Consider the following 16,038-nt stretch of genomic DNA (forward strand, 5'->3'; position numbering starts at 1 on the left):
TGATGATGAGCAAAACATCCTTTACGTACTCCAGAAGCCCTGTACATCTCTGTTACCTCAGTCAGTGCGGGGCCCTCTCCTATACATCGCTCTGCAACTGCCAGCCTGGAAAATAACAGGAGGGCAATTTGTGGTCATGAAGGGGAAGGCTGCCTACTTCACCCCGCAGGGTCTCGAGACCCCCACTCAAAATCACTGAGCACGTGCAAGGAGGTGGGGCCCTGTGCTAATGATTTTGGGTGGAATATTGAATATGGATGTACTGACTGGGAAACCTTCTGGTATGAAACACAAGTAACGTACATAAGTTGAAGGTCTTTTGTTCAAGGTGTGTGTGGTTAGGGTGGAAATATCCCCTCGTGCACCCAATGTCATAAATAAAGAATGCGTACTCACCGACACCACACTGGAGTTAATGAGTTTGTTCCCAACATTTGATGACAGTCGTTCCTTTGTGAACACTCTACTCTCTAAATACAGTTCTCACTTCCAAACAGTTGACACAGTTACAAAACAGCCATAGAAATTATCCAGGGCTTGAAAACAAGCGTTCAGATTCAGCAAGGGTGCTGAATCTTCTTGAGGGTTGGGGCTGCTCAGAGGAGACGAGCTTGCCTCCTAGGGAAGCTTTGGCCCAGCTCTCTAGTGAGAGCCTGCAGACCCGGCGTTAGCAGGGCTTGGACCTGATGGTCCTCAGAGGTCCCTTCCAATCCCTACCATTCTGTGACTCTGGGACCACCTGCTGAAGTCAGAGCAGATCCCAGCCGCCTGCTCATGAGCCTAACTGCGGGATATTTCCAATCCAGCCATTCATTCTTAACACCATCAGAGACCTGTATAGAGACCATTTATTCATGCCTTCTAAATGAACGTAGAATGGGCTACAGTCAAGCTGAAGATGTCCTCTCCTGTAGTGCAACCTTTGGAGGATCGGGTCCCATCCCAAGCAAATGCAAATCGCTTCCAGAGTCTGGGAAAGGCACTAGAGGGTGCTGTGCTGAAGGAGAAGAAACGGGGTTTGTATCTGCTGGGAAACTTCACCTCCATGACAACAGCTACCTCCCTTTTCCTTCCTCCACCGTCCATTAGGCATCCCATGACAGCTCTGTGCATCTTTCCTTAAGGTGAGGATCAGCTGACAGATGCTGCTAGTCTCTTTGAATCTTACGCAAACTGGCAGAAGGAGTACAGCAGTAGAGTGCAATGTGGTGTGTGAACAGGAATGGAAGTAGGGATTACCTTGACTACATTACAGCACTCCACTTTCCTATGCTGCAAAACGACAGGGTTTTGGGTGCTCCAGGCGAGCACTCAGAAAACAAAGAATAAATTACCCCAGATACACCTCCAGCATGCAGGATGTTTCCAGGACAGGGCTGAGCAAGGCCCAGAAGGAATTGCTGTGGCTGCCATGTGCAGTGGCATCTCCTGGGGCTGCCCGGCCTGGGGCAGGGCCATCCCATCCTGAAATCCACTGCCTGTTTGCTTCCCGTGTCACAGCAACAACAAAGTGAAAGATGCATTGGTAACATGGTGTGACTTCTAACAGCGTGAGATAGAAAGCAGGCAGGCTGAAGAAAAAGCAGGGCCATCTGGGAAGTGTTGAAAGTTGCATACATAGTATCTCTCATCTCAGTGCCATTGCTTGCCTTTTACAATCACTATGTTCACCAACTTACACTAACCTTTATTTTCAGTCAAAAAAGCCCTCTTCTTGCCTACTTGCATTTGTTTGTACCACACATGGAAACGCACCACTGCTGTTCAGTGGCTCATGGAGGGAAGCCCTTTCCCCGCTGCTCTGTAGCCTCGGCAGCTGCTGCTGAAGCCCACCAGTGGGAGAGGCTGCACCCCTTTCTCATCACTCAGGCTCTTTTTTTTTGCCATGGTTGCCTAACTCTTCCTTAACTTTATTTTCCTGGTTGCTTCGGCAGCAAAAAGGAGGCTTGAAGACAGAATAAGAGAGAGTACATATTGGCTTTGGATCAACGTTAATGAGCTTTCAAGGTAATACAGTAACGGAAAATTTAAAAGAACTGTGAATGAATACGAAATGGTCACAGAATAATCCAGACATTTAATTTTCTCACGCAGTGTGTAAACCTACACACCTTCACCTGCATGAACAGAGCCACACTGATTTATGCCAGCTCTTCTTGGCTTGCACGTTCTCCTGATGACTCTGGCACCAAATTCAAGGAGGGCAGGCAAATTCCTTCTGTGGGAGAGGACTCAGTAATGGCCCAGGTAAAAGCAAAATAAAAGGTGGCAAGAGCCAAAAGAAAAAAAAACCAAACCCAAAACAGAGCTGTATTGAAAGTAGCAGGGAACTGTGTTGGTTTTTTTTTCTCTCTGGAGAGTAACATTGATGTTCAGGTAGTAATTTTTTTTCCCCAAAAATATATCCTCACACAGCTGAGATTATAGGCATTGCTTTTCCTAACCCCAGAAATCACTGGTGGAATTTGTTACGCAAAATATTCCCACAGGTGGGCCCCTCGCTTAGAGTATGCGAGTGCAAACAGCGGTATAGCGGAGCACACGAACTGTGATTTGCATGTCTAGGCTTCTTTACTACAGTATCTTGGTGCAACCTATCCCAGACAGACAAGTCAACTTCATTTTACACTTCATTACGTCTGCTGCTTCTTGCCCAAGCAAAATCAGCAGTTAGTAAGAATTGCACAATTCAACCTTGGCACATACCATCACTTTCGTAGCTTTTTAGCAACCTGCAGAATAAATCCATTCTTTCTACAACCCCCTCCTTCTTTCCTCTGGTCAGTATCTATTCATAGCAGCTTTTACACAATTCTTTTCATATTCATAAAACACCTTCTTTTAAGGAAGGTTAAGAAATCATTCAAAAAAGAGGTGGCCAGTTACAGAAGGTGGAAAAGCAATATAAAAACTCACCCAGGCTGGTGAATGAATGACCTGGCTAGAAAGCCTTCTCTAGAGCAATATGCTCTAGATATTGCTCCGTACAGGTATAGGAACATCATAGCATAAGATATATATAATCACCTTTCCATATTATTTCCCCTCTCAATACACAGTAGGAGTTCAAAGCAGGTCATAGTGGCCCCCTGTATTGTTTTGCAATCGAACAGTGCTGCAAGCGACTCGAGATCTGGAAGGTCATCTTTAGCATGCTTCATTCACAGCTCTGCAAGTTGCTGACGTTGCCAATAGAGCAAGCTTCATATAGAGGAACTTTCTGAAATTACATCATCTACTTCTGCTGATCTGAGTTTCCCATCACTGAGTCCTTCCAAAGGCATACAGTTGCACGCTGTCCCTACCAGCCCACTCTTCTGCAGACCCCAGTGGATTACCCAGGGAGATTCCCAGACAGCTTCAAGGGATGCACGCGCTGTTTGGTTGGTGTTTTTTCCTTCTGAACACAGTTCCTTTCGCTGGGCTCCTTCCCCTCAAACGAGTGGGATTTCTGCACCAGAAAGGATGAAGCATCTTTACACGAGAACCTTCGCAAGCACAAGGCACGCTGGAATCATAAATATAGGTTACAGCAGGCCAGGAGAATAAGGAGATGAAAAATTGGAATGGTCTTTACTCTTTTACATCAAACAGTAACTAAATGTCCCCCGGTCTCCCAGGCACTGAGATGCAAATGTACTTTGTGCTAGAACCCATTGCAGGGTCTGAATGCTCAGAACCACGTATAAGCTGCAGTCAGGAGAAAATACCATGCCAGTCGTTTTCAGAAGAGTCCTTCCATAAATTACTTTATTTCTCATTAAATGAGCACAGAGTCATTACCATATTAATAACAGATATGTTTATTATTACATATCCATCAGTGCGGCTTTCAATACCACTTGAAACATGCAAATCGTCCTAAGGACGAATCAGTTTTCCAGTGCTTCTTATTTAATACACAACTGCAAAGCCATTATAAATTACTGAGGAGGTATTCGGTTAAGAAATAATATAAAATAAAACCATACTGCCCATATAACCACGAATGCATTCCTGCTACAAAGCAAGAGGCCGACAGCATTTACTGACATTCCTGAATTACCTGAAGCTTTTATGCTATATGCTTTTTATTTTTATTCCCATTGCCTGCACGTTTCTTGCCTTATAAACCAGAACCAGTCTTTCTTTGTAAGAGGAATTCCCATTCAAAGACGGTATTTAATTTAGGAAATGCATCTAGCATCTACAATACTTCAACCAAACCAAGTTCAGTAAAAACCACTGATAACCCAATAGGTTTTTTTTAGAGGTTTCCTTTCTTTAGTTTTTATATTTCTACATTTATTGACATGGCAATCATACAATTAACTCAAATTAAGGCACTAAAACGACAACGTAAAACCCAGTAGAAGTGTTCTAAGAATAATTTACATTACAAACAGTGCATACATGTTTGTTAACTTAATGTACGTTATCTCTTGAATTTGTAAAGCAGTACAGTATTCAGATATAGAAACGATGTACCCCAAAATATGCTTCCAAACTCGGTTCTTCTTCCTGTTAGTTTCTAATGCCTCTAATAGTAAAAATAATTCAGTATGGCTTGGCAAAAATGCATAGATTAAAGGCAATTACTTGGCTTTCCCCCCCTTTACAAACCATTTGAATCAGTATTTTGAAAAGCATAACGTAAGATATTTAACACTTTGATCCATTCCATAGTGGGTGATTAGCATTAAGGCTGTTAAGAACTCTGCAGTGAAGGCACTGAAGTTCAAGTGATAAGGCTTCATTTGTAAGCTAGTTCTGCAGTCTTCAAGAGCACAACTGCTGAGTCCCAAAAGCAATTGCAGTCCTTCTCATTGAGAAACCTTCCTCCTCTACTCAGTTTCATATGCTCATCTTGACATAAATATCCCCTTCCGAGGGTAAACAGTCCTCTTCTTTCACTGATATGAAGAAAGTTGGCTGCATTTCATTGTGATTTACAGGCTTTTTTCTTTTTATATCCAAAAAAGGCAGCACCTTTTTTTATACACCTAGCTAAGCTTTATTTGCTTTAACTTGCATTACACAGTAATAATTAATCTAATCTACCTTTAGGCAAACCCGCAATTAAACACCCTCAGTGTGCTTTTGTGCCAAAGCAAGGAGGAGACAGTAATAGCAATCTTAACCCTGAAGCCTGTGATAGTTACGTTGGAAGGAACAACAGCCCATCTGCACTGCTCTGTGTGGTTAAAAAGCCGTTTTTCAGACCGCATCCCATGAGATTCCATGAAGCACTGTACACGTGGTTAGCTGGAACAAAGGAAAAGAACAGACAGTTAATTACAAATACTTAAAAATCTGCCTCGTAACATTTCTGCGTGTTTAAGAACTTCAGAGAAGAAAATCTGTGATGTTTTTCCAATTGACACGTGCAATAATAAAAACATACCTACACAACCTTCCCCGCTGTTCTTCGCTTCTGACAACATTAGATGAACACAGACGTCAGACACGATAACGTGACTGCAGCTTTACCAGTAAACCATTCGGAGCAGACAAGCGTATTTGTGGCAAACACAAGGTGACCTTCGTCCCCTTACAGGTCAACAAAAGGCTTCTGTAGGGCTAAGAGCACGCGCATGCAGTTGCCAAAGCTCATCCGATGCATGGGAGGTCCGTTTGAAACATGCATTAGCTTCGCTGGGTGCCCAAGTTCAAGCACACTACAATAAAACACCTCAACTGTGCTGATACGATGCGTATAAATCAGCTTGCTATAAACTAGGAAGTGTAGTTTTAGATCTAGAAGCAGTACTGCAACTGCTGGCAAATTCATAATGAAGTTATAATCCACGTTTCTTAGTGATTAAGTTATTAAAGAATAAGACTAAGAAATAACTTATGTTTGAAGCTCCTTTTAAAGGGTCTGATGCAATTCTCCAGGATATCACTGTCCATCAACCACAAGGAAAGCCAGATCAGACCTAAATGAAATATCCTAAAATGTTTTAAAGGATGTATTAAAGTCTGTATCCATCAATGAGACCAGACTGTGCTGTACTGTCTGCCAAGAGAACAATTTCCACCTATTTAGTAGAAGCTACGATACACGTGGATCCCAGAGAAATCACCGCAGCTTCCCTTCTCTCTTCCTCTTACTCCCTAAGTAAAGAGGTCAGGGTCAGAACTGCAGGGCGCAGTGTTTTGGTGTCAGGGAAGCAGATCTAAATCACTGCTACCTGAAAGGACTTCCAGTTTCCTCACTTCCATCTTCCTGACTCCAGAGGAGCACCCCACCCTCCTACCTCCCTTCCCTCAGCTCAGGCAGTCAGTGCACTTCCCAGGGGGCTGATTCCAATCACCAGCTCACTGAAGCAAGGCTATGGTTTTTTGGACAGTCAGGACACTGAGCTGTGAATCTTTGTTCAAAGGACCAAAAAGGATCATTTCAAGCACCTACCCAGGAGCAACAACAGGAGATCAGGGAAGGAAGACTGAAAAAGGAAAATCCTCCTCTTACAGCAGAAACAGGCTGCTGGGTTAGCTCAGCTACTGTCCAATCCCAGCTAAGTGCTCAGTATGCAACACCTTCTATACGTTTATGTAATTATGTAAACATCAGGCGCAACAGAAGCAGACTTTCCTTCAGCAGGGAATTCTCCCTTCTTAAACACACAGAATATAATGTGCGGTGCAATGCGGGCACAGGCCGGCCACGACACATCACAGCAGTCACTAACTGGTTCGTAGCCAGCAGTAGCAGCAAATCTGTCTGAGGGTTAGGAAACTATCCACAACAAAACAGCTCAGAACAAGTTCCTATCTCATCTTTTTCTAATACTTACATGCTAGCTGTCTTTTCCTCATCTGCTCACATTGTCTGCAAGCGCCACGCAAGCCCCATGTTGTTGCAGTTAACCCTGCAAGTGTCAGCTGTCTCCCTCTGTGCTGGGGATGGAGCGTGCCGCAAAGCCGCCCAAGCAGCTCCTCAAGCAGCAGTGAGCTGTGCGGGCTCCCCACCTGCCTCCTGCATACATCTCACACACAGCACAGCAGGCTGGCAGCACACACGTACCTAGCACTCTTGCTGGCCAACAGCTGTGCCTCTCTAAATTGCTTATGCTCAATATTCCTCTTCCTCCATACTTGGTGCCTACAATACGCAGCGGTAAAACAGAGCTTGCTGTAGATTAATGACATGTTCTCAGAAACTATTTCCACGGTAAACATAAGTAAGAAACAAAACCTCCAAGGTGAAATATCAATTACATCAACAAGTTTGCTGAGGGAGTCAGGCCAAACTCTTGGAAAGTCACACAACCGTTATCTGTTTGATTCACACATCGCAGCCTGCGCTCCAAGACGTTGAAAAGATGCAGGAAACCATGTGAGTATCCATTTCTGAATGGTGACAATGTGAAATAAAGAATGGGAGCTTTACGTGGGCAAGGTCTGGCAGCACAGGGGAAGAACAAATATACTCAAATAACAGAGAATGATTCCTGAAGTGTACAGTCGGGATCATTTAAGTGTTGTTTTAGATTATCCCAGTTAATACAGCTTAAAGATGCACAAAAATGGCATATTACCATAATTCTTTCCAATCCTTCAACCTCTTCAACCACTTCAACCTTTAAAGAGACGCTTATTATGCGTTTCAGGAAGACAGTAAAAATGCACTTTTCTGACATCATTCATTACATTAAAGCTGAGAAATGTCCCTCACAGATGGAAATGAAGCGTAACCTGTAAGCAGGTATTTCAAATAGAGTTTATCCTGAAAATTTCACATCAGTTGATCACGTAAGAGCCCCTTTGTAGGAAGCTTCTTATGGCAACAGCAGGGGTGGGTGGCAGCAGAAGGAGCAGCTGAAGTTCTGCTTCAGAGCACCTGCTCATCCCACAGTGTACAGGAAGACAGACAGGACAGGAACAGTGCAGAGACATACTTCAGAAAGGAAAAACTAACAGATACTAAATTAAAACATTTTCATTGCTTTTCTCCAGTCTTCGATGAGGAAATCAGCACTCTTTCTATCTATTCTTTTTTACTGCATGCCTCTGAAGGTGGACGTTCCATAATATACTCAATGCCTCCTTGTGCACAGGAGTTTGCATTTAACACATTTCATGCAAGGAATGTTTGGCAGCGCTTCTAAATTGATGTCCTGCAATCCAGAATGACTCTTCCCTTAGTTTCCACTTCAACCTGCCCACCTACTCACCTATTCTTGGAAAAAGGAACATGCTATGCTGTGTGAGGATGCAGATTAAAAATAAATTTAACCAGTTCTAGCCTTAAAAAAAAGGGTATTTTAAATCTGGCTCAGGTTACCACACAGGGCCACAAACAGCTTTACTACCAACTCATAGGACAGGAGAAGGCAGGAAATGAGAGAGCAATGAGAATGATGAATTCTGTCTATTCCTGCTTTCAGGATTTGAGCACAGGTTCAGACCACCTGCTCTACAGTCTTCACTAAGGCGTTATTTCACAATTTCCTCTTAAGTAAGATTTTACCAACAGGTATCTACGTTTTTAGTTTAAAAGATCCACAGCCTTTGTAGTTTCTCACCTCGTTTTTCCAGAAGTATTTTTAACAGCTTTTCGGAATGACTGGTTTGCTGAGGATCTTGTAGACATAGTTCTAGGAGAAGCACGAACAAAAGCAGACGGTGGGTTCTTCGGGATCTTCTTTACTAAATGAGTCACCCATTTCTTCTGTTCATCTTGACAGGATGCCAGCAACAACATATCTCTCGCTGAAGTTACGTCGTAACTCACTGTAAGTGAAAGGCAGAAGATGAATTCCTTATCAGAACGAGGAGCACGACCTACCAGTTGTTCCACCATAAAGAACAACAGCACCAACATACGCACCTGGAATGGTTTGTATTTTTAGAGTATGACAACCAGCAGGGGAAATTACAAATATTATTTCAATATTTCTCTCTCTTCTTTAATACTCTTGACTTTAACACTCAAGTAATGAGACAACTTGCACTGATTTCAGGCTTATGCTAGAAAGCTGTGTGGGTACCTTACGACTGACTTCCAGAGCACATATCCCAAATACTCCATTTCACAGGAGCAGGGAGAGGAAACTTTGCCCCCAGTTCGTGAAGTGGCTAAAGAACCACTCTTCAAAGGTCTCAGCACAGCTTGGTGATGTGGTCGCTGCATTGTCCCCAACACAGCCAAATATCAAGCAACAGAAAGAATGGCTCAGGAACCAAGTAGTGGACCAGTACCTGGGCAAAAACCCTCATGCTCTCACAGCTGAGCCACATTAATTACATCAAAGGCCTCCCTGCAAAGGCTTCTCAAAGCTGCCTTTTCTTAAGCAGTACTGATACCTTTGCACGGTGCAATTAACTCCTCCTTTTTATCCAAGTGGTCTCTATGGCACTTCACATGGCATCTTCGACATTCCAGGGCAGCTGGGGGTTTAAAGACATGCCAAAGAGGTTTGGCACAGGCCTCACAGTTGGCTGGAAAGTGGTATATTGTTGGAATAAATTCATGGCCTTTATGATTTAGAAAGTTTGTCTTCTCTGCAGGCTGGACTGATTCTACCTCCACATCCTTCCTGCATTCCCCCTCATTAGCATACAGAATCTGAAAAAGGAATACTGCATGTTACTGTTGAAGCACTAAATATTTCTATACAATTTCTAAAATCACCAAATGCTTTCTTGAAAAGAATTGGAACAGGAATGGCAATTCACTTCCTTTTTACCTGGAATATTTTAGGAATTTCTTCAGTTTCTGCTCTATATACATCTCCTTGAGTTACAGGTCGGACGTGGAACAGCTTACTAGATTAAAAGAAAGATCAATCAGAAAACGTGACTATAATCAAATTGCTTTCAAGTTCTTCCAAATCTTGTTTATGCAAGCAAAATTACATACTTCAAGGCTGCAATATGGTTTTAGGAATTCACTAATACCTTATAGATCTTGTCTAGTAAATGTAGTCAGCCTTACCCAAGTAAAACCAAGACATTTCATAGCATGGAAAGAGGATGATGTTACTACAGGTTCAAGATCCACGGTGGAAAACTTAGCTGTGAAAAAGGCTTTCCAATTCTTTCTTAGAACACTGGGAAGTCTATACTATTACTAAAAAAGCATACTGATAACCCTGGATGGAAGTACAGGTGGGTTTTTTTCCCCCTTTTGTCACATTATCAAGTGAGAAGCAATCAATGCCAAAAGATCATAAAGATCAATCTGGGGCACAAAGTATTGAAAATGCTGTTAAAATTGAAACAAACATCATCCCGCACTGGGTGAAGATCTAAAGCCTATCCAGCCCAACAATCTCTTCTCAACAGTAGCCATAACAGATGTTTATGAAGAGAATAAGAAACAGATCGAAGAGAAAATCATGCTTTTTCTGTTTACATGCAAATGGCAGCTTACGTGTGCCCTGATTTGGTGATTCCTTGTAGGCCCCTATATTTCTTAGTCACTGATAGATTGCTTCATGCATTTTAAAGCCTTTCTCCCATTACTACTCTATAAGGTCCCATAACGGTCAGCTGTTCAAACATCACAGCCAATCATGTAACAGTGATGGGTTTCAGTGATACATGAAACATCTTTCCTTACGTACAACCAACATACAGGGGACGCAATTTATTTATTTTTCCTCTTTAACAGAAATTGTCTGGAAAATTTAGAAATGCTTTGAGCTTGGTCAACACCAATCCCTTCTCAGACTGCAAGAACAAGTTATGAGGCAAGGGGATGAGACCTAAAATCAGAGAGCCTGTGCCTTACTTTGGTGTGTCCCACAGATATCACGACCTGCATTAGAAAACCGCTGTTTGAAGTAACAGGACAAACCAGTCATTAAAATATCGGGGGGCTGTGCCACAACTTACCACCCATCCCAAACTTTAACTAGCATAGATAAAAAGTAACACCAAATCATAAAAAGAGAAAGAACAGGTAGGTTCCACTGTTTCTGTCCCTGTCATAAGAAGCCTCATCTCTTCCGCAAAAACAGACCAGTGACTACAGAAAGACCCACACTATCCTGTGATTCGGTTTCTTTCTTTTAACCATAGCAATACAAAAAAAAACCCAAAAACCACAGGATCTTCCATGAAAGATAACAGCATCCTGAAATACATGCAAAGAGACATTTTCCAGTTGGTACAGGAAATTCAAAGCTATTCATGGAATTTTGATTCCAAGCTGATAGATCTCTTATCAGCTTGAACACAGCGCTCTTTTGCCAACACAAAGCTAAGAGTAACTGTACTTACTCTATGTCCAGTACCATGGATGGATTAGATTGGTCCTTGTCCTTTTCATCATTATAGAACAGTATCTTTTTACTGCTCACCACAACGTACTGGGAAGAGAAAAGGTAAAAACAAGTTAAAATTGAATACTAAAAAGAAACACTTATCGAGTTGTATTTTCCTAAGAACATGAAAAATCTCCTTTTTTTTTTTTTAACTCAGGCTTTTCAACTAGTATCAAGAGATATTTAAGTCCTCATCCAGAGATACTCCTGACAGCTGTGCAACGATACATCCACAGTGATTGTGTATTGCCATGGCCGAATTCCACAGTGCCCACAATGACTTTGGAAGTCTATCCATACAGAATTCAAATTTCATTTGAGACTGCAAAGTTGATGCAAAAAATTACTCCAACCCTGAGCAGCTCCTAGAACGCAGAGTATCACTTGTTGATACATTGTGAACACCTTTTGTAGTCCAGAGACCTGCAGGACTCACTGGTGCTTTGCACCAAATAATTGGTAGCCTGCAGGAGTTAGCAACTGAGCTCAGAATCTAATTCCTATCTAACGGACTAATACAACAAGGAGCAAAAGCAAATCAGCAGTAAGAGTGAGCAGGTGATAGTCTGGTATACATTCCAAGTCTAGGAATAAACTGAAACAGTAAAGGAAAGGTTTGCAGAAGACAAAAAAAGGGAAGAGAAACAAACATTCTTTTGCAACACTCCTCTTTCCCAAATGTTCAGTATGCCTGCAGCATCTGCCCTCCCATCCCCAAAAGCTCATTAATATTGTCCTCAACTTAAAGCACACAGACACCTTCCTAGTGCTGCTCCTAATCACACAGAATTATAAAAATTTGTTCATATGATAGGAATTACAAAGCTATCTGCCCAGAGAAAATAAGTTTTGTAACCCACAAGCAAGTTAAGGTCAAACACCACTAACCTAAGCACTTCCCAGCGAGCTCAGATCTATAGCATTCACTGCTTGTTGCCCTTTACTAGGACCTGCCAGTCCAACGTCTTTGCTACAACTGCCCATAGGCAAAAGCTCAGCCACCGCTGAGGGCAGTTCCTCCCCTGTCATCTCAAGCATTTTAGAAACAATATATTAAAGGTATATGTATAAAAAAGCATCTAAAAGATGGGCTGTCCATATTCAGGTCCATATTCTGGCATAATACAACTCAAAAGTAAGGGAAATAGGAGAATACACAAACAATGCATCTTGGATTCCAGTTACTGGTAGGTAACTGAATGAGTTTCTGCATGACACCTCCTACAAGAGCAGACTGAGTTTCCTCATTACACAGCAATGAGTCTGACTTCACAATCTGAATATGAAAGTGACCTTAGCAAGTTCATAGTAAAGTGTCTGACACGTGTGTTCCTCAAGCTGCACGCTTCAGCTGAGCACATCTCAACTACTGATCTCAGGTCCTCCCGATCAAGGTGAGTAACTACTAAGTCTTCATGATGCAAGCCTCTTGCAATGTGCCCTACCATAGAAAACCTCTGTGCTTGTACTCTTTTGATCTACTTCATCAGAAAAAGCTGATGCCTTCTTTGCCTTTGAAGTATACACCTCTGCCTTTCACAGTGAGAGTAAAGCCTTAAAATGACCACTGGTAACAAATGCAAATTCTGACTACGATAGAATTCAGTTATCACACTGCATACATTGTTTCAGATGCAGTGTAGTTCAGCCAACAAAATACACACTCCACTCAACATGGCCGGCCCCTCATTCAGCAGCCTGAAACTCAGCTTAATGAATCTTGTCAGCATGATTTGTTTTACAGAGGCAACCACTTGCAGCTCAAATACCCTCAAAGTGCAGGGACTATTTCTTAAACTAGAAGAGTATGAATGGAGTAAGTGACTACAATATCTTGCATCCCTGAAGAAGTTTGAGTCTTTTAGTGGAGAGAAGCTGAGTTTATCTGAAGTTCACAAATTTAATCATCCAAGTGTGAATGAATATTCTAAAAGACACGTAGAGATGCCTACAAGATGTATTCTGACAGAAAAAGGATGTAATCTTTTAGATAATTAAGAGTAGAATAAAGTAATGTGTTTTGTGCCTAAGCACTGCCAAAAGTCTGACAGCAATCTGGATAAATCAATTCTAGAACAAGAGTCAGCTTTAGGTATCAAACAAAAACTCCTGATACATGTTGCATATCTGTCCTTCTGTTACATCATTTTCTTTCTCTATAAAGCAATATATACACACAAGATTACTCTCATTAACTTTTTTTGCTCCTTACATATAAGCTGTAAAGCCAATTCCGCCATTACTGCATGCCTAAAAACAAAACAAAACAACAAAAAACTCAACACTTTTCAAGGGAGTTAGGGAAGAAAAAAGCAATCCATCCGTACCTGTTTCTTCCAGCCGTGTCGCTTTATGTTTCCCTTGTTTGGTATTGAAAGCCAACCTTCCAGCCTTGATTCTAGTTTAAAAAGAAAAATCAAACCAGTAAGTAATTGTATATATTTATGTTATTATTTATATTAAATGATTATATATAGTAAAGTAAAATAACACAAAGCAAACCACTACTGGAAAGGAAAATGTACTACATGCAGTAATAGGCAATTACCAATTCAGCAAAGCAGAATAAAAAGCACAGCTGAATAAAAGGAAGATATAAGCATTTATTTCATGCTCCATCACAAGCTAACACTTTATCGTACAGTTACTGCAGAATAAAGTGAAGCTGCTTTCCTTGATGTCAACATTTAAACACAATGTACGCTGTTTGCAAAGGCTCAGGCCACAGAAAAGACTTGGCTTTGGAAGTATGTTACAGCTTAAATGGAGGGTGATTCAGAAATTCTCAACGTAAATACCATTTAACACTCATAGGGGCTACAGGAAAATGTTCAGCAGGAAGATGCAGCAAGTAAATCAGATCCACATTTCCCAAGGGAAACAAAAAGAGCGCACAAGAGCAAGCAAAGCTACACAGGTGTTCCATTACTCACAGAAGATAAGCATAGGAGATAAATAAATAAGGAATGCAGGAAGAATCAACTAGATATAAGGAATAAGAGACAAGCATTTTATTCAGATTTTCAGTGGACAGCTTTCCAAAAACTACTTTAAAATCATTTATTCTGTTATCACGAAATTACCAATTTAACAATTATACAGAGAAAGGTCACAAGAAAAATAAGCCTGCCTGAATAACAGCCCCACCTGGCATTAAAACTATGTGTGCGTGTGAAACAAACACAGCTTTCCAAACATTACTCTTACAGCATACAATATTTAAAAGAGGACCACAATAAAAGACATAAGAAGACAGAATCACCTCTTTATCACCTCTCAGCAGACTACAGGAAAGTCTCAAAATACTGAGTGGGGACAGTGAACTGCTCAAATCCTATCTGGAGAAATGCAGAACTCTTCCCAACAAGAAATCTGCCTGGAACAATTAAGGAATACCAGGTTTCCCTGCCTCTTCTACCCGAATAAGACCTGCAGAGGACCTGAGAGGCCCCCTCTCCTCCTCTCAGCTACTGTTAAACCATGGCTTTAGAAATGGAAACATTCTGTCTGTAGGCATTGCAACTAATGCTCACCCTACGTTGAGTATTAATTGTCTTCCTTGACAATTAATTTTACATCAAGAAAAGATTATTCTGGTTTTCAGCAATTTGGAAATATGCTAATGGTGACGTCCTCTTTAGAAAACAACCAACCAAACAAGAACCAACCTGATTACCTGCTACTAATGAACGTACTACAGTGGTTCTAAAGGAATACTGCACATCTTGGGTAATTGTGCCATATGAAAATTTGGAAAGATCCAACAATGACAGATTTTAAAGAACCATCAAGTACTACATTGTTTATACAGATAGCATGAGGAGGAATATTTCCCTAAGTTCACTTCTATTTCAGTACATCCTGGAAGAAATTTCAAAGGCAGAAGTGGGTAAGTTATTACAAGTGAACTGGTTGACATTCTTTTCTGTCTACTATAAATCTATTCTGGTGAGCAAATCCTATTTGAATGAGAGAGAATTTCTGAACTGTGAATAATGTATTGCAGTCAAAAATATTTCCTGAATGTGCTCCTTTCCAGCAACAGCTAACTTGAGTCTGGAACTAAATGTACTCATGAAAGGGTAGATGAGCTATTTTGTTCCAGCCTTGTCACTAGCGTTCATCTGGAGTAATGTTTACAGTGCTTTTTGATTTCCCTTGACAGAGTTAGCTAACAACTGCAAATGCCCATCTCAACATTTCACAAATATCTGATCCAGACAAATAATATTTATGAGTGTTCCAATTAAGTAATTAAGAAAATATGAGCTATCCACACTATGGAAAAAAATTTTCCAACTTCGTCTCTAAAAAGCAACAAGAAGGAGATAGGCCTTGAAAAAATACCTGATGGTCAGCTGGACCCAAAGAGAATATGAAGAAAAAACATCTGTGAAAACTACAACTCTTATACTTATCTCTCAATGCATATGAGAAGATGGATTTGCATTTTAAACACCTTCGTGGCTAATATTCATATTGCCACAATTGTGATTCAGGATGATAAGTAGGAGTTCTATTACTAAGTTAGAACCACTGCTGTACTTATTCATGAGCTTTTGTTGTTTTTGAGCTGAGTAATACAGGTGCCTTCAGGAACAACACAGTATCTTTTCCACATTCATTGTTCTACCCTGTCTGTGTAAAATACCAGGTAATAACATAAATTAAAATATTCCTTCTATTGAAACTGCCAGGCAACTCAACTGTTCAAATTACCTGAACCTCTGAACAGGTTGCCCAGAGATGTGGTAGATGCCCTGTCCTTGGAGACACTCAAGGT

At 41.2% G+C, this 16,038-nt stretch overlaps 1 protein-coding gene across 2 annotated transcripts in view; it reads right to left on the reverse strand.

Annotated features, from left to right (window-relative positions):
* Nucleotides 1-3,721: 3,721 nt before the first annotated feature.
* Nucleotides 3,722-16,038, reverse strand: part of ROCK1 (Rho-associated, coiled-coil containing protein kinase 1) — a 77,877-nt gene continuing 65,560 nt past the window's right edge. The window contains exons 28-34 of one of the 2 annotated variants that reach the window (XM_015277931.4): nucleotides 13,583-13,653; nucleotides 11,212-11,300; nucleotides 9,675-9,753; nucleotides 9,292-9,553; nucleotides 8,511-8,718; nucleotides 7,010-7,087; nucleotides 3,722-5,244 (exon numbers count right to left, since the gene is read on the reverse strand). In XM_015277931.4, coding sequence (XP_015133417.2) covers nucleotides 5,241-5,244; nucleotides 7,010-7,087; nucleotides 8,511-8,718; nucleotides 9,292-9,553; nucleotides 9,675-9,753; nucleotides 11,212-11,300; nucleotides 13,583-13,653 — 791 coding nt within the window. In that variant the 3' untranslated portion in view covers nucleotides 3,722-5,240. The remainder of the gene's footprint in view (nucleotides 5,245-7,009; nucleotides 7,088-8,510; nucleotides 8,719-9,291; nucleotides 9,554-9,674; nucleotides 9,754-11,211; nucleotides 11,301-13,582; nucleotides 13,654-16,038) is intronic. The other variant, NM_001199448.2, reaches the window with a different exon arrangement.

Source organism: Gallus gallus, chromosome 2 (genome assembly GCF_016699485.2).
Source record: "Gallus gallus isolate bGalGal1 chromosome 2, bGalGal1.mat.broiler.GRCg7b, whole genome shotgun sequence".
NCBI lineage: Eukaryota > Metazoa > Chordata > Aves > Galliformes > Phasianidae > Gallus > Gallus gallus.